This window comes from Eurytemora carolleeae, unplaced genomic scaffold, assembly GCF_000591075.1.
Source record: "Eurytemora carolleeae unplaced genomic scaffold, Eaff_2.0 scaffold983, whole genome shotgun sequence".
In the NCBI taxonomy this organism is placed as follows: domain Eukaryota; kingdom Metazoa; phylum Arthropoda; class Copepoda; order Calanoida; family Temoridae; genus Eurytemora; species Eurytemora carolleeae.
The window spans coordinates 22892-41730 of record NW_019397015.1 but is presented as its reverse complement, the minus strand read 5'-3'; the positions used below and the strand labels follow the sequence as shown (position 1 = coordinate 41730).

Genomic DNA, 18839 nt, shown 5'->3' with positions numbered 1-18839 from the left:
TGTCTCCTTCAAAAGGGGTTTTCCACAGATTTCGAAATACTTTGTTTGTTTGATTTTCAAATTTTCAGAAAATGGAGAATTCTTCGATACATTCTGAGGTTAAAATGGAGGTTGGTCTTGAGGATGCCCTGGAGGTGAAGCCCGAGGTGTACGTCAAGGAAGAGCAGGATGAGGATGAGGATGAGTATGAGTATGAAGATGAGTATGAGGATGAGTATGGAGAGACGGATGAAGAAATTGCGAGGATACAGTTCGAGAAAATGATGGAAGGTTTGTCAAGGAACTGATTACTTTCCTCTGAAACTCGTATTGTTAACTCTTTTATCTTAGAAACAATATGTCGTATAATGTACACCTTTGATATGACAAATTTTGAATTATGATTGATCATAACGGGAAAGTATGAAAGTTTTATATCATTCGATTGCATAGATATAGGAATATAAACTTAGAGCAGGGTTGAGGCGCGTAATCAGTTCCTTTGTTCTAAAAAAAAAATAGTTTGATTTTTTTATTTTATGTTATTTTTTTTAAACTATCTGGATTTAGTTTTTACTTTAAATGTTGAAAAATCACTTTGTGTAAGAATTTCGTCGTATTTTTCAACATCATTTTTTTTACCTCTTTTTACCATGCAAGTAGTTGTTGTGGGTATAAAGGTCCAGTTAGAGTAGGTGTGGGACGGTGCTTCCCATGCCTGCCAGCGGTCTGGGGGGTTCATAACGGGACCTCTTTTTCAGATTTATTTTCTAATAGTTCTAATAGTTCTAAATTAACAAGAGAATATATTAATTACATTTTTGAAATAGCAATGAGAGGTGTTCACATAGGGTGACCCAAAATTGTGTAAATTTTACCTTTTTCTGAATTTGAAAATGCACACAGTCTGAAATGGTTAAAGGGGATATGTAAAGAACCCCCCCCCCCCCCAAAAAAAAAAAAAAAAAAAATGTCACATCGGGCAATAAGTACTGGTTTTAGATACTTTTAGGCTTTGGCAATTTCAGTTCTAATTGCGGCATATTTTTTATATCAGTTTTATATGCTCGCAAACCACCAATAGCACATACAGGGGTTGGTCCTGATAATGAGATGTATCGACAAAGCAGTTCATTATTAAGTGGCCAATCATTTAGATAATTGATAACAAGGAGGTCAATCAGGTAGATAGTTGATAGGAAGGAGGTCAATCAGGTAGATAGTTTATAGCAAGGAGGTCAATCAGGTAGATAGTTGATAGCAAGGAGGTCAATCAGGTAGATAGTTGATAGCAAGGAGGTCAATCAGGTAGATAGTTGATAGCTAGGAGGTCAATCAGGTAGACAGTTCATAGCTAGGGGGTAAATCAGGTAGTCTGAAAGTTAAGTGGTGAATCAGGTCGAAGGTTAGGAGGTTAATCAGTTAGCAGTTTATAGCTAAGGGGTCAATCAGGAATCAATTCATATCTAGAGGGTAATCAGGTAGCAGTTCATAGCTAGGGAGTTAATTAGGTAGCAGTCCATAACTGGGAAGACAATAAGATATTATTTCATAGCTAGGGGGTCAATCAGGTAGATAGTTAATAGGTAGTGGTTCAATCTGGTATATAGTTCATAGCTAGGAGGTAAATAAGAAATCAGTTCATATCTAGGGGGTCAATCAGGAAGCAATTCATAGCTAGGAGGTCAATCAGGAAGCAGTTTTTAGCTTGGGGGGTCAATCAGATAGATAGTTCATAGATAGGGGTCAATCAGGTAAAAAGTTCATATCTGTTCATATCTAAGAAATCAATTAGCTCATTGCTCAGGTAGCAGTTCAACGCTAAGAGGTCTAATTTGAAAACAGTTTTTATTTGTAATTACACTTTTGCAATGTAACAAGGAATATTTTTCAACAATATTTCGACTTTTACGTGTAGCTGTTAATGGCTTCCTAGACATATGAAATTTGTTTAAGGAAAACTTATATGTTTATGGAACAACTTGGGCCTGTGTGCTAGATTTTTTTTAATGGTGATTTGGGTCACCCTATTAAATGTTCTATAATGAAGAATCCCGAAATTTTTTTTAGTTATACTTTTTATTTTAGATTTGGAGAAATTTATGAAAGGAGAAACCACTGTCCCCATCTGTTATCCCTGTGATGAATGCACATTTTCAGCAACCGGATTATACAATCTAAAAAGACACAAAGACACTCGTCACGTAGAAAGAAAACATAAATGTGAAGAGTGCGAATATTTTGCCATAAGTGAAACAAATCTGAAGAGACACAAAGACACTCGTCACAGTGAAAGAAAACATAAATGTGAAGAGTGCGGATATTTTGCTAACAGTGAGACAAATCTGAAGAGACACAAATCCCATAAACACAAAAAAGTTGCAGAGTTAAAATGTGATATTTGTGATCATCTTGTCGGGTCACAGAGTGGTTTAATAAATCACATTAAGACCAAACATGGTGGAATTGAATATCCCTGTGATAAATGTGACTATATAGCCCCTGATTCTAAGGCGATTAAGCAACATCAAAAGAGAAAACACAGCGGGGAACAGTTTAGCTGTAAGGACTGTGTGTTTTTCGCAAACACTCCGAGAAACCTAGATTGGCACATGGATAAGAAACATCCGATTGAATCGTCTCCCTGTAATTCTTGTGAATATGTCGCTCCAACAAGAATAGCTTTGAGAGATCACAGGAGAATTAAACATTCTGGGCTGCTTTGTGATAAATGCAGTTATACAGCGGCGTGTGAAAGTTCTTTGATACGACACAAGGAGAAAGCTCACGAAGAAAAAAAATTTCCCTGTAATATTTGTGATCATAAAGCTTGCTCTAAAGATACATTAAAGCTACACATTGAGACCATGCATGGTGGTATACGATATCTGTGTGATCAGTGCTACTTTTCTACAACGTCATCAAAGTATTTGAGGGACCATAAACTAACTACACATGAAGGTGCAAGATATCCCTGTAATCAGTGTGAATATATCGGGCCTCGTTCGAGCAATCTAAGAGCACACAAAGCAGTTCGTCATAGTGATAAAAATGCGAAACATTTTTGTGATCAGTGCGAATATTGTACAACTAGCAAATACGGTTTGGGAAGACACAAGCTTAGGAAACATGCAGATATAACATATACTTGTGATATTTGTGATTATTCGACAATTAGAAAGGATTTTTTGAAAAGACACAATGAAGCCACACACGTCGGAATTAGATATCCCTGCGACCAGTGTAACTATGAGGCAACACAGAAGGGAAATTTAAAAACTCACAAATTGAACAAACATAAATAAATTTTAACTGCAAAACTATTAAATCTTATGGCAGTTATTAAGATCCAGGGCGGATCCGGATCCTGAATCCGCTCTGGAACAAATGGATCCTGATGCGGATGAACATTATTAATAATTATTTTTGAATATTTGAATTCTTATTTTATTGAGCCCTTAAAGTTAACTCACTTGTAAGTTGTAGTTAATTGTTTTTGTAAATTATTTTCATTCGTTACCTTGTAAATTATTTTTATCTGCTACATTATTAATTATTTTTATCCGCTACATTATTAATTATTTTTATCCGCTACCTTGTAAATTATTTTTATCCGCTACATTATTAACTATTTTTATCAGCTACCTTGTGAATTATTTTTATCCGCTATCTTGTAAATTATTTTTATCCGCTATCTTGTAAATTATTTTTATCCGCTATCTTATTTATTTTTATCCGCTATCTTGTAAGTTATTTTTATCCTCCATCTTGTAAATTATTTTTATCCGTCATCTTGTAAATTATTTTTATCCGCCATCTTGTAAAAAATTTGTCAATTATTTTTGGTGAACAAAAAGTGAACAAAGGAAAACTCAGCGTTTTTATATCTCTCGCAAATTGGGTTTTGAATATCACGCAACAAGTTCTTTTCTGAAAGTTTTTATGGTATAAAGTTCTAAGGGAAAAACGGAAATTCTACGATTCCATTTTGTCAGTGTTTTAAATGTATATAAATCTGTTCTTTTAATCATTTTTTTCATACTAAGGTTGATTTTAACATATTTTTTTAATATTCAGAGAATGGAGGATGCTTCGATGCATCCTGAGGTTAAAATGGAGGTTGGGCTGGAGGTGAAGCCTGAGGTGTACGTCAAGGAAGAGCAGGATGAGATGGAGGATGAGGAGGATGAGGATGATTATGGAGAGACGGATGAAGAAATTGCGCGGATACAGTTCGAGAAAATGATGGAAGGTTTGTGAAGAAACTGATTACTCGCCTTAAACTCAAATTTTCTTTTTTTCATATATTTTTAATTGCTAGATTTTGTTCACCTGCTCTTGGAAAAAACGACACAATTAACAGATATAAAATATATGGGGGGGGGGGATACTTCTTTAAAAACTCAAAAGTTTTTTGCTTTTATTAACAAAGACAGCCCTTTGCATGGTATTTTTTTATCATGAACGTAGTTTTAACTATTTTAAGTTTTTTGCCAGTATTCAGAAGTTTTATATTGTATCACAATGGCGGTCTTGGGATTCCACATTGGAGATCTTTAACGACCATTATTTAATAATATTAATAGTAACTTGATTGGGAACCCGGCTTTGCATGGAAATTTAATCTTTACCTTTAACAGTCAACCAACTGAATTAAAACTAAAAGAACCAAAGTACGGGGTTTTTATTTTGAAAAATCATTTCACCCTCCTTATTTAGGGGTTTATTCGATGTATTGGAGCAAATGAAAGAATACGTGTGTAAACGTGTGAAAAAGGACGAAAAAACTTTATGAATGATGTTCAATTTGTTTTTCCCTAGAGCATAAAAATTATTTCCTAGATTTGAAATAAATTAAGAATATTCTTGTAGTTCTACCGAGTTTCCCAATTTAATTAAAGAAAAAACGGTGACGGGATTCCTGAGTTAAGATCGGACATACAAACAAACGGATATTACTACTTTACAGGGATTCATGTAATTCTTTTTTTGATCCCGAAAAGGATTGGGGTTGAAAGTACATTTAGGGGCTGCAAATACACTTTCTTTGTCATTGTTTACTTTGGCAAGGTTTTTGTGTGCATGTACTACATTGTGTACTGCATTTGGATGGAATTATATGGACCCCTGCTTTATATACATTCTACATGAATACTGAATACTGTGAATGTACATTATACATTTCATATTTAATTTCAGGTGTCGAGAAACTTATGAAAGAAGAAACCCCTGTCCCCTTTTATTATCCTTGTGATGAATGCGAGTATTCAGCAACCGGATTATACAATTTAAAGAGACACAAGGATACTCGTCACGTAGAAAGAAATCATAAATGTGAAGAGTGCGGATATTTTGCTAAAAGTGAAACAAATCTGAAGAATCACAAATCCCAAAAACACAAAAAAGTTGGCGATTTTAAATGTGATATTTGTGATCATCTCGTTGGGACACAGAGTGGATTAATACATCACATGAAAACTAAACATGGTGGAATTGAATATCCTTGTGATAAATGTGACTATAAAGCCTCTGATTTGAAGGGTTTGAAAAAACATCAAAAGAATAAACACAGCGGAATACAATTTCACTGTGTCGAATGTGTGTTTTCGACCAACACCGCGAGAAACCTAGATTGGCACATGGATAGAAATCATCCGATTGAATCGTCTCCCTGTGATTCTTGTGAATTAGTCGCTCCAACAAGAATAGCTTTGAGAGATCACAGGAGAATTAAACATTCAGGATTCCTGTGTGATCAATGCAGTTATGTTGCTCCCTATGAAAGTGCTCTAAAATCTCACAAAGGAATGGTCCACGAAGGAAAGCGAGTTCCTTGTGATCAGTGTGATTATACCGCAGGGTCTAAAGGAACCTTGAAACGACACATTGAGTCTACACATCAGGGTATTCGGTATCTGTGCGATCAATGCTATTTCTCCACGTCATCCGCCAAATATTTGAAGGATCACAAACTGAATAAACATGAAGGTGTAACGTATCCCTGTGATCAGTGTGAGTATAGAGGACCATGTTATAGTAATCTACAATCTCACAAACAAATCAGACATGGTGATAAAAATGCTAAATTTCTGTGCGATCAGTGCGATTATTTTGCAAATAGTAAAATTGCGCTAGGCAATCATAAACTGCGAAAACACACTGATGTAATATATACCTGTGACGTCTGTGATTATACGACAACAAGAAAAGATTTTCTAAAAAGACACAACGAGGCCAAACATGTTGGTATTCGATATCCTTGTGACCAGTGCAGCTATGAGGCTACACAGAAGGGTAATTTAAACACGCACAAGTTGAATAAGCACAAATAGAGTTGGGTTCAATTCTATTGCACAAGTTTACGTTTGACTTTTTATCTGAGCCCGCGATTTACAAGCTTTGGCTCGAGTCTCAGGCTCGACTTACGGAGTTAGGCCCATGAAAATAAAACCGTCCTTGGTTGGTTTTAGTGGAGAATAAGGCTCAATGTTGAGTCATATTCTCATCACAACCCGGAATGCGCCAATTCCAACTTTGAAAATCCGCCAAATACAATATTAAACCGGTTTTATGAACTAAAATCTGTGGAAAATTTGATGCAACTTTAGTCCGAAAGCCCGATCCGTAAATAAGGCCTAACAACAGCTTAGACCTGTATCGTATTTTCTTGAAGTTTTTAAATCGCGGGCTCTGATGTGATAATTTTACGCTTAGCTCTTAACCATATAAAAAATGACACTACATTCTACTTAAGTAATTAGACATAACGTCTACATTGCTCGGTCCTGCTTTCTCTATATGATTGAAATAAAATCAATTCTCGTTAAATCAGAAAATGTTGACTGATCAAATAGATAAAGTAATTGATATTTTAATAAACTGTTTTAATGATTGTCTGCGTGATAACGTGGAAGATATCTTGTACAAATTTTCTTTTCTTCCATGGTTTCTTGAAGAAGAAATGTCCATTTCATTTTTAAGAAACCAAAATAAAAAATAATCAATTTGAAAAAGATCATCATATAAAGCTTTTATGGGTACCATTGTGAATTGGACATGTCACATTTATATATGGAGGGTCACGGTCACTTATGACGAAGCAATGATTTTGCTGCTAAGGCTAAGCCCACATATTTGTTTTATGATTTGAGCAATTTTGAGAAATTTGATTTGGTGTGTTTGAAGTAAGAATGGCAGTTCATTATATGTATGCCAACTAGCCAACCGTACCAATTTATGTAATTATTTATCTCATCAAAATCGGCAGATAATTCAAATAAAATGGCTCTAGAACTGTTTCTTTGAATGTTTTTATATATATTGTTGTATATTGTACACATTTTGAGACTTTAGCACCATACATGTGATTGATTTCAATTTGAATTAAACTACAAATTTTCCGGTTTTTTCGGGACATTTTAAATCTTAATCGACTAGTTTTTTCACAAGAAAGGAAGTAAAAAAAATATACATTTAAGATGATCTGATGTGTAATTAAATTTTATATTTTAGTTATTTTAAATTCAAGACAATTTGATTCTAAATTTTATAAATCTTCTATAATTTCTACGGACGGACGGACGACTGACTTTTAAATTTTTATTTATTTATTTATGTAAAATTTTCTTATCGTTATGTTTTATGTAAATAATTTTAATTGTAAATAAATGTTATTTTTTCAAACTTTGATTCATCTTTTTGACACAAAAATTTAAAGTGAAATATTTGTAAACTCATGAATTTTCTGCAGTTTTAAATTTTTAATTAATTAATTTAGTTAATTTATAATTAACTAAGTTTAATTACTCATCAACAGTTATAGGTGTGCCCGTTTTGGGAATTTTAGCATTTTCCCTAGAAACAATACCTAGATCCACAGGAATTGTTTAGCTATTAACATGATGGGGCAACATCAATTCTCCATTGCGCACCTCTTTAATACACATGAATCTCTTATATTCTTTATTTCTGGTACAGCGATACAGAGCTAGGACCCGTGAACTGAAAAACAATACATCAGTCACGGGTTAAAATAAATAATAAATTAGTATTATAGTTATTCAAATAAATAAAATTAGCCAAGTTTACATTAAAATTTGCTCCAGGTGTGCTGTGATTAAATTGTAACAACAATTATGAATTGAAATAACACTTACAATGTGCTAAATGTGAATAAGTTGCGACAAATATATATAAATCAAAGTAACACTTACAAAGTTGATTAGGCCGGAGAATTTAATAGCTCTAAAGTTGGATGATTGTTACCAGCTGTCTCTTATACATAACTAGAAATAATAAGGAGAGTTTATATAAAGGCTTATCATGTGTTAGAGGAGAAAGTCACACTTTCGTCTTTAATTGTTCACAAAGATCACACGAAACTTGATCATACACCTTTATCTGCTCGAAAGCAGCAGTCCCGGTTTAGAGAAACACAGATGCTTCCGACGGGACTTCTCCGAGAGGAGGTACGGATACTTCTCCGAGAGGAGGAACGGATACTGCTCCGAGAGGAGGAACGTATACTTCTCCGAGAGGAGGTACGGATAGATGATGATTGGATCCGAATAAGGTTGAGTTAAACATCAGATCTCAATCTTGAGGACAATGATGAGATCTAAATAAGATTAAGTTAGACATTAGATCTCATCTTGTGAGCAGCTTCATATTTAATCTTCACCTTTATCTGCTTAATAGCAGCAGTCCTGGTTTAGAGAAGCAAGGAAGACGCTTCCGACAGGACTTCTCAATGTAGAAGGTGAAGACGATGGTGCCCAGCAGGGAGACACTCTGCAGGCGGTTTGAATCTGCTCTATCAGACTCTCTTTAGATTGAAGAGATCATCCTTGTCCAGGAGTACGGCGTGGGTAGATCAGAGGAGGACTTGGTCTACGAGATAAAGGAGTAACTAGTCTCGGATAAGCTTCAAAAGTTCAGAATTCTCTAGGAATGTATTTTCACCTGTTAATTCATTAGTTCATAGTTCAGGACAGGCGATGAAATACAAGAACGATCTGGATTCACTTTATATAACATCCATAAGTTTTAATGAGCTTAAATTCAAAAAAGGTGTTAGGCAGTGTTACATTTACATTTAAAAAGATGTTTTATAAACCTAGTATTGCACAACCTGGAGTACTAAGGCAGGATAACGCAGTTATTCTAGCCCATTATGGTCTGAAATATATAGCCCATTAAATATATTTTAAGATCAGAGTTCCCAAATTAAATATCAGCAGTATAAAAAAGCGGTTTAGGCTTAAGGATATAAACTTATAGGCTCAGGATTATAAATAGACCATGTACATTTAGTATAAAACTATAGTTGATCAAAAATAAAATCTCAGGTAAAACCTTGATTAAATATTTATATATGTATATAAGACGAACAAGTGTAGAGTTAGATGAGAAGATCTTCATGTGCTTCTTTAGATCACGATTTCTGGATTCAACCTGAACATCAAGATTTAAGAAAAGATCCGTAGATCTTATAATAGGTGATGGAATAGTTAGTTATTTGAACTGAGCTGAAAACTTTAGAATGGTGGATATCGGGATTAAGGCTTAATCCACTCTTTTTCTTAATATCCAGATTAAATATGGCTTGTTCTTCTCTCATTTTTATTCTTCAGATTAATTAAGAGAGCAAGATTAAGGATATTCACATTCTAAAGTTTTCAGCTCAGATTAAATCAGCTCCGCCCTCCGTCAATTCAAGAAGTGTAGAAATGCAAAAAATGTATTAAAAATTCTTTAGTAAACAGTTGTTTAGGAATAGGTTGAGGAAATAAACTATCATCATCGAAAATAAGTAATCTTATTTAGTTAATGGTTTCTACAAATATTTTCGGTAGATTTACTGAAATTTTTTTTCGAAAAGACGACATTTTAAGAATTTGAAGAAGTTCAATAATGATGAAAAAGAATTAATAGGTTCTAACATTGATTTATTGAGAAAATTTCAATCAAGAAATATTTTCCTAAACATCGAATTTTTACATTTTTTACCGTCGGTATTTCATGATTTAAGAAAAATCGATTCACAAAACGTAACCATCCAAATGGATTATATTAGTTCTAACTTCTAAATAAATGAACTGCCCGAACAAATTTCAATCTACCCTCAAGAAAAGATTTACATGGGTACCATTTACACCTATATCTGAGTAATAATGTTGGAAATAAGTTTTTTTTTCTATCCTCAAAGAAACAATTTTCGTTAATTTTTTCGGAAAAGGTTTGAAGGGTAGCTTACTGAACCAGACCCACGCAACTTTTAATGGAGGGATCCAGAAAGTCAAAATGTTGCGGACTCTAGATATTTAATTCGTGTCCGGTCCCTTACAATCTGAACACTCTTCCAGAATTGACTGGTATAATGTGAATAAATAAATGACTATTTTAAGAATTCTTGGCTTGAAAGTGTAAATAACCAAATAATTCTAAATAAACCGTGACAAGAACATATCTCTAGATTCCATTCCGATTTGATTTCTTTCTGTGACTCCCTCAGAATTTGTACATAAATGTTTTCAACAATTCTATCGGTGGATACAAGCCCAAGCAACAAATCGGGTTTGAAAATCAAAGATTATTAAATTCTCGGTAATTTTAGATATAGATCATACTCTGACTCTGATCCAACTACCCTACTAACCGGAAAACCTATAAATACGTATGACATTCCTTTATACACAGGGTATCCCACATCATATTAGTCCGAGAACGGGTCTAAATTACGATTTTCGGGGCAAATTAGAAAATTTCATTAGAATGAATCATTTTGAAAAACAACATAAGTATTATATAAGAATTTTCTTGCGGAAAATGATAAGTTTTTCGAGTATTAAGGGTTTATTTTGGTGTTAAAGATTGGAGATAATCTAATATGATATGGGACGCTCTGTACGAAATATTCCATACATATGACATACTTGAGTAACCATTTGCTTGGTAAAAATACGTATACGACAAACGTAAAAATGTGTATGTAAAAAATCTAAAAAATCCAATGAATCAGGAATTTTTAGGGTTTTCTTAAACGTAGATTTACTATTTAGGTTTGAAAAAAATCCTAACATTTCTTAATTTTTGGAATTTTTAGGTTTTACTTATATGTAAAAATACGTATTTTTAAGGCATATTCAAAGTCTGAATCCAAAATGATAAGAAGATGGCTATAATTTTGCATGCACATAGTTCCTACATATCTATCCAACTAATTTCACAAATTTCTTAAATCCATTCATAGATATCAATTATTTTATATCCAATCCAATCCAATATTCTTCTACACAAATTCACACCATCATCATACTTTCATCTGTATCCATCAAATGAAAACATCAATTTACTCCAAAATGACAGAAATTTTGAAACATTGTATTTGCCAAAATGTTTGCATTACATTTCTTGCATAACAATTCTCTTGAAAAATCATTTAACATTTTTAAATTCTAACATAAAAATGCATTTTTGTGCATGTTTCAAGATGAGATTTATAGTCTACAATGGTTTATACAACCTTAATCGTATTTTGCAAACATTCCCTTTAAAACACTTGACCCTTTCCATACTGCTTGTAAATCTGCCTGAAATGATGACAGGATGTGTTTAAGGAGTTTAAGCTTGGCAAATAATATTCAAATCATGCTTCATCATTCTTTACAGATTTAAGCAGAGAAATTCATCACACCATGACGTAAATAAAGGGGGATGTTCAGGTTTATAAATGTAAATAAAGGGGGTTTTCAGGTTTATAAATGTAAATAAAGAGGGTTTTCAGGTTTATAAAGGTAAATAAAGGGGGGGTTCAGGTTTAGAAAGGTAAATAAAGGGGGTTTTCAGGTTTATAAAGGTAAATAAAGAGGGTTTTCAGGTTTATATAGGTAAATAAAGGGGGTTTTCAGGTTTATAAATGTAAATAAAGGGGGTTTTCAGGTTTATAAAGGTAAATAAAGGGGGTTTTCAGGTTTATAAAGATAAATAAAGAGGGTTTTCAGGTTTATATAGGTAAATAAAGGGGATTTTCAGGATTATGAATGTAAATAAAGAAGGTTTGTTTAGCTTTATAAATGTAAATAAAGAGGGTTTTCAGGTTTATAAGTGTAAATAAAGGGGGTTTTTCAGGTTTATAAAGGTAAATAAAGGGGATTTTCAGGTTTATGAATGTAAATAAAGAAGGTTTTCAGGTTTATAAATGTAAATAAAGGGGGGTTCCAGGTTTATGATTGTAAATAAAGGGGGTTTTCAGGTTTATGAATGTAAATAAAGAGGTTTTCAAGTTTATAAATGTAAATAAAGAGGGTTTTAAGGTTTATAAATGTAAATAAATGGGGTTTTCAGGTTTATGAATGTAAATAAAGAAGGTTTGTTTAGGTTTATAAATGTAAATAAAGGGGGTTTTCAGGTTTATAAATGTAAATAAAGAGAGTTTTCAGGTTTATAAAGGTAAATAAAGGGGGTTTTCAGGTTTATTTAGGTAAATATAGGGGGTTTTCAGTTTTATAATGGTAAATAAAGGGGGTTTCATGTATGTAAAGGTAATGTAAGGGAGTTTTCAGCTTTATAAAGGTAAATAAAGAGGGTTTTCAGGTTTATAAAGGTAAATAAAGGGGGTTTTCAGGTTTATATAGGTAAATAAAGGGGGTTTCAGGTATATAAAAGTAAATAAAGGGGTTTTCCAGGTAAATAAAGGTAAATAAATTGGATTATTCAGCTTTAAATGTAAGGGTTTATTAAGCTTAAATAAAGGGAGCTATTAATTTATATAGGCAAAAGTAAATTATATGTTATAAATATAAAGCAAAATGTTCAAAAAAAGGTTTTGTTGTCGTTAAAACATAATAAAAGATAATCTAATATGATATGGGATGCTCTGTATAACGCCCTTTATTTAATCTGTTTAGCTTTATATATATATATATATATATATATAGCTATAAAATAATAACATTTTATACTTATGAATATATTAATAAAACACTCTTTTCATCTTTTTATAGTGTAAGTGTGTGGCATTGTGAACTAAAAGGGGAGGGATAATTAAAATTAGGTTATCTTGAATTCCTTAAATTCAAATAGATTCTATTAGAATAGATGGCAACGTAGAATTTTACAATCTCAGTACAGTTGTATTGTGACGTCACAAGCGTCAATTCAGTTTTTGTGTCCGACAAAATTATCAATGATAGTGATAATTTTAGTATAAATTAATTACTGTTCTCAAGAATTACTGTTCAAAAAGTACACAATCAATAAAATAAACTTTATATATATATATCAAAAACATGTACATTCTGATTTTAATAGGTTTACATAGGGCATAATTTATTTATGAAAAAATCGCAAATATTTGGTAAATGACACATTTTTTGATGTTTTATTTTAAAGTAAAGTAAATTCAGTAAAATAAATTCACTTAAGTTAATTCAGTAAAGTAAATTCAGTAATAGGCGCGGATCAAAAAGAGATCATAGGTATACAAAAAAGTACATTTTCACTAAAAGAATTTTTATATATATATATACTTCTGGGAAGCTTCGATACAGAGCATTTATAATTGATCAAGATAGTTCGAAAAAATGCTTTCAATAAAAGACCTTTTCATATACTTTCTGAAGGGAAAGCACCAGACTTTAATAAGGTCGATATACTTGCGCAACTATTTAAGAATGCCGCGTACCACTCACATTTTTCGAAATCCGTGAAACGTTTTCTAAAAAAAATAAAATATTATAAAATATAAACTATATAGAAATGTGGCGAAAGATAATCGATGACTATAGGTTGTAATATCTGAATGATTTGTTTGAAATTAAATTGATTTTTTTACGGTATAAGTTGTATGTTGCAATTTTCTGAATTTGTATGGGCGCTAAGTTATTCTTCGGTATGAGACGTCTTTAACAATTTTCTCCTTATAGACGCAACAGATAGAAGTGAGATTAGTAGCGATCAAAAGCGCTTTTTTTTCGCATTAAGCCTATACCCCCTTTCATTTTTCGCGAACACTCCCTTTAAAACAAATTATTTTAGACATAGAGAATAGAATATATAGAGAGGAATTTACTAGAAAAAAGTGTAAAACGGCCATTTTGTTGTACTGTTTCCATACTGCAGGTGTACTTCACATATTTATGCTATATAACCTGTTGGGCCCTGTAATATCATTTTATAGAAAATCGAAAATTATTGTTAAAAGAAAACCAAATTATGAAATAGGCTGGTTTCATAATTGACCAATGATCATTTCACATAGACTATGCCTTCCACTGTACAAACGATGATTTTCCGTTATAACTATAAATCAAATGATGTTTTTATTCACCTAATTCATTATAAAGTTTATTTAACAGCTTTAAAAATTTCGAAATTGAAATGAATAGTCTAGGGAACATACTGTATTAATGTACTCTACTGGATATAATTTGTGAACATTTACATGATTTGCACACTTTGAACTCCCTTTCAGGCTTAAAGGGACTGAAAAAATTCATACCGAGAGATTCTTTTAATTCCTCTCTATATATGCTATTCTCTATTATAACTTTATAGTGTAATGTAATGTACGATAGTACTGTACTCTAGACACAGAACGGAGAATATATATAAATAATTTATTCTCTATGACTGTAGATATTTGTTAAATACAATTTTTACAATTTGTACAATTTTTTACAAGTGTAATTTTTTTTTGACTCTTTCAACTTTTAATTTTTGCTGCCGTAGATCTAACGCAAAAATCTTGCTAAAATACAGTCAAAGAGAATAGAATATATATTAGAGTGGAATTTAGACAATCTCTCGGTATGAATTTTTTCAGTCTCTTTCAGCCTGAAAGGGAGTTTAAAGTGTAGAAATCATGTAAATGTTCACAAATTATATGCAGTAGAGCACATTAATACAATATGTTTCCTAGACTATCCATTTCAATTTCGAATTTTTTAAAGCTGTTAAATATACTTTATAAAATGAATAAGGTGAATAAAAACATCAATTGATTTATAGTTATAACGGAAAATCATCGTTTGTAAAGGGAAAGGCATAGAGTCTATGTGAAATGATAATTGGTCAATTATGAAGCCAGCCTATTTCATAATTTGGTTTTCTTTTAATATCAATTTTAGATTTTCTGTAAAATGATGTTCCAGTGCCCAAAAGGTTATATAGCGCAAATATGTGAAGTACAGAAGTACACCTGCAGTATGGAAACAGTACAACAAAATTGCCGTTTTACACTTTTTTCTAGTAAATTCCTCTCTAATATATATTCTATTCTCTTTGAATACAGTATATCTTTCATAAAATAAAATATTGAATGTTGAGTGTTGACACACGAGACTAGCTAAAGCTGAGGATGTATGTTCTGTTTGGGAATATTATAATATATTCATATATCTGTTTGGGAATATTATAATATATTTATATATCTGTTTGGGAATATTTTAATATATCTATATATCTGAATTAAGAGTCTGAATAAACAGTTAAAAAAGAAACATTTTAACATTTTTAAACATTTTAGAAATATTTATTCGTTGTAACAATTCTTCAATGCTTTTTTGCATTAACTTTTTTTTTGGGGGGGGGGGGGAAGGTAGAAAATCTGAAAAATACAGAAATAAGAAAAATGAATAAAATATATAGGAGCTAGGAGGATTGATATTAAAAGAAACATTAAGTTATTATTTTTTAAGCATGCAGTCAACTAAAACTTAAAGATACTTTTTTTCAGGAGCTAGAGCGACATATTGTGTTGTTTATGGACTATCACATTTCCTACAATGTATCGATTTCTTCTTCCTTGGATGCTTGCCAGGGTATAGTTTTATATAAAATATGTTTCTAGGCACCCTGACTAACCATGATTAGATGTTTCTTTAATTTTAATTCAATCCCGCTTTCAACTTTTTTTAAATCTTAAAACCTGCACAGTTCTGGGCTAATAAATTACAGTGATAACCAGAAAACTTCGGAATAGAAAGACGACTTTTAGACTAAATTTTTTGCTTTAAATAGTCCAATGAGCAATTTTTTGTTGCGACAAGACCCATTTATCTTAAATAGTGGTTTAATTAGTGTCCAGTAAAACTATATGCTTTGTAACAACATTAAATACATCTAAGTATTGCTATAAACTCGTCTTCATATTTTACAGTTTTCTGGTTATTACTATAGCTTTCAGTCCACTTGAAGTTTTTGAGTTTATCTCATAAAGATAAGAAGTAAAGGAATTATTTTCTTTTTCAATCATGTTTATTTTTAAAGGCGGACAAAACTTAATTAACTGATCAATATCTAATAAACTATTTTTTCTAATGATTTGCTGAAGTTTATCGGATTCGTGTCTATCCTGTGCTTTCCATTAGCCTGGTCTCTGTATGACCTGCTCTTGTATCAGGATACTCTTGAGGAAGTAAATTCCTGCTCTCATATACCTCTAAACTCTCTCCATCTGGCAGGTCAAATCAAACTTAAAGGGACTTACAGCGCGTTTTCAATTAAATTAAAGCAAATTAAAAGGAACCCTTATCACCCCCCGGCCTTCTCAAGGTTAACACTTAACACTCTAGACACTAGAACCACACCGGGGTTTTATATGGCATTTTTCTGGCGGGGGGAGGGCGACACTTTACCTCCCCCTCTGTAAATCCCCTGTATATAGATATTACAAAACACTAGAGTACTTATTGATTGTTTCATATTTAGATATGTTCGAGGATACTCCTGTTTATTATATGCTCTATCCTGTCTTCTGGTTCTGAGTGCCCTAGATGACCTAGACGACGACGACGCCCATGACAAAGAAAATCTAGAGAATTGGATGAAATAGAAAATGTGTTTAAGATTGCCTCATGCAAGTAAACTTTATTCTTAGTTCCTTATATAACTCTATTCTTAGTTCCCTACATAAATATATTCTTAGATCCTTATATAACTCTATTCTTAGTTGCCTACATAAATATATTTTTAGTTCCTTATATACGGAGAAAGGGTATAGCTTATATAATTCTATTCTTAGTTCCCTACATAAATATATTCTTAGATCCTTATATTACTCTATTCTTAGTTCCCTACATAAATATATTCTTAGTATCCTATATAACTCTATTCTTCGTTCCTTCTATAAATATATTGTTAATTCCCTATTTATCTCTATCCTTAGTTTCCTATTTATTTAGTATTGAAAAATAATCTAAATTCAACCTAAACTGGCATACATACATACAAGAATGTTTTCAATAAAACCTGTAGGTAGTTCGTTGCAGAGTACACCCTTAAATTCTAATATGTTGTCCTCACCCCCTACCCAGGGATTCTAATGTGATATTCTACTGCTAACTATTGTGCTATAAACTATAAGGAGATGAATTCTCTCAGTTGAGTTTAGATTCTACTGCAGTTAACATCTCCACTCGTGCACACCTGTTTCCTGAGCCTAGCAACCACGCTTAGATAAACCAGCATCATCTATACTGATCATCCTAACTTACAGAAGTGACGAGTGAGTGACCAGTTTTTCGCCACACGTGATAGTTTTAAGTGATTAAGTGATGTATTTAATAACTACCAACATGTGTGGAACAACAACATGTACATTTTACATAAAACAAAACAATAACCATAAAAAATAAGGATAGTAAGTAGAAAAGGAGGGAAGGGGGAAGGTTGGAGGGGGAAGGGTGGGGGATTAGTGAAAGAAGATAGACAAGAAGGAAGGGAAACAACCGTTAATACATTATAAATAATTTTGCTGATAACTTTTGCCACTGAAAGGAAATGAGATTCTTAGCCATAAAGTGTAATTTTCTAATCTTTATATCTTTGCAACCAAATGGTGTAGACCTTCGACATTTCAAAGTACGAATTCTGTCAGATCATGTACACTATCAGATTACAAAGATATAGGGATTAAAATATTTGAGTTAGTGGCAAAGACTCAATTCCTTTGATCCAATCATCTTAACAGAAAGAGTATTGCCTAAAAGTAAAAACTGCTGTAAAAGATATTATTAGATGCAATAAAATCATTTTATAACCTTTCCTTAGCATTTTTTGCTCAATTTATAAATACAAGTATTAGTTTGAATGGTAAAGTTACTGTTTGATTTTATATGCCGAATTTATAATTTTCCGATATTCCATTGGCGATTTTTTACGTAGTTACACCCTATAAACTAAGAAGCAGTTTCAATCCTATAACTTAACTTTTAGCCTGGATTTAGGATTCAGGACAAAATATTTGCAAAGAATGCGATCTATGAGGGGTCAATACATAACTGACCAGATTCAGCGAACCAGAAGGTTTTATAAGAGGGGGGTGATAAATGCGTTCAATGAGTATTAGTTTTATATTATTCTTAAATTATTTTTGGTCATTTTTTTGTCAAAAATTGTTAATATATGTTGATTTAGGAGGGGGGTGAGGCACTGGCAGTGCTGTACCATAAACTTCTACAGCAAATATTTTTTATGGGGTTCGAATGAATCCTTCATCGTGCACGCTATGTATCGATATCCAATGTGGGAATTTAAAAAATTAAGGAATAATTCCTCATCTCTATCTTCATTCATACAGCACTGGGGATCATGATACCCGAATACCTAATACAGCACTGGGGATCATGATACCCGAATACCTAATACAGCACTGGGGATCATGATACCCGAATACCTAATTGCAACATGTTTGCTCTTTACCAAATTTTTAGTAAAATAAAATAATAATTTTTTGTCAAGGTTCTTTAAAAAGATATAATTTAAATGAGATCAATTTGATTTGTATTTTACAGTTATCTTGACAATTCATTTATAGATTTATTCTGTATTCTGTATTCTGTATTCTGTACTCTACGTAT

The 18839-nt window shown here is 32.2% G+C and overlaps 1 protein-coding gene and 2 long non-coding RNA genes across 9 annotated transcripts; 1 reads left to right on the top strand and 2 right to left on the bottom strand.

Moving 5' to 3' along the window:
- The first annotated feature begins 47 nt into the window (after positions 1–47).
- Positions 48–16913, top strand: LOC111711125 (zinc finger protein 431). 7 transcript variants are annotated; one of them, XM_023485381.1, is made up of 5 exons: positions 48–270; positions 5179–6273; positions 15716–15800; positions 16382–16442; positions 16690–16913. In XM_023485381.1, exons 1-4 carry the CDS (start codon positions 72–74, stop codon positions 16398–16400), a joined length of 1398 nt encoding a protein of 465 aa, XP_023341149.1. In that variant the 5' UTR covers positions 48–71; the 3' UTR covers positions 16401–16442; positions 16690–16913. The 7 variants fall into 7 exon arrangements, 6 of the variants coding, with proteins under 6 accessions (XP_023341149.1, XP_023341153.1, XP_023341152.1 ...); XM_023485382.1 differs by lacking the exon at positions 48–270 and adding an exon at positions 3542–4231; XR_002767188.1 differs by lacking the exons at positions 15716–15800; positions 16382–16442; positions 16690–16913 and adding an exon at positions 6653–6838 and having other exon boundaries at positions 5179–6387.
- On the bottom strand, positions 7808–8733 carry LOC111711128 (uncharacterized). The gene is made up of 4 exons (XR_002767189.1): positions 8660–8733; positions 8374–8596; positions 8193–8264; positions 7808–7980 (listed from the first exon to the last, which is right to left on the bottom strand). It is a non-coding gene; the product is annotated as an uncharacterized LOC111711128 (long non-coding RNA).
- Positions 8745–9158, bottom strand: LOC111711129 (uncharacterized). The gene is made up of 3 exons (XR_002767190.1): positions 9095–9158; positions 8941–8993; positions 8745–8868 (listed from the first exon to the last, which is right to left on the bottom strand). It is a non-coding gene; the product is annotated as an uncharacterized LOC111711129 (long non-coding RNA).
- Positions 16914–18839: the final 1926 nt, after the last annotated feature.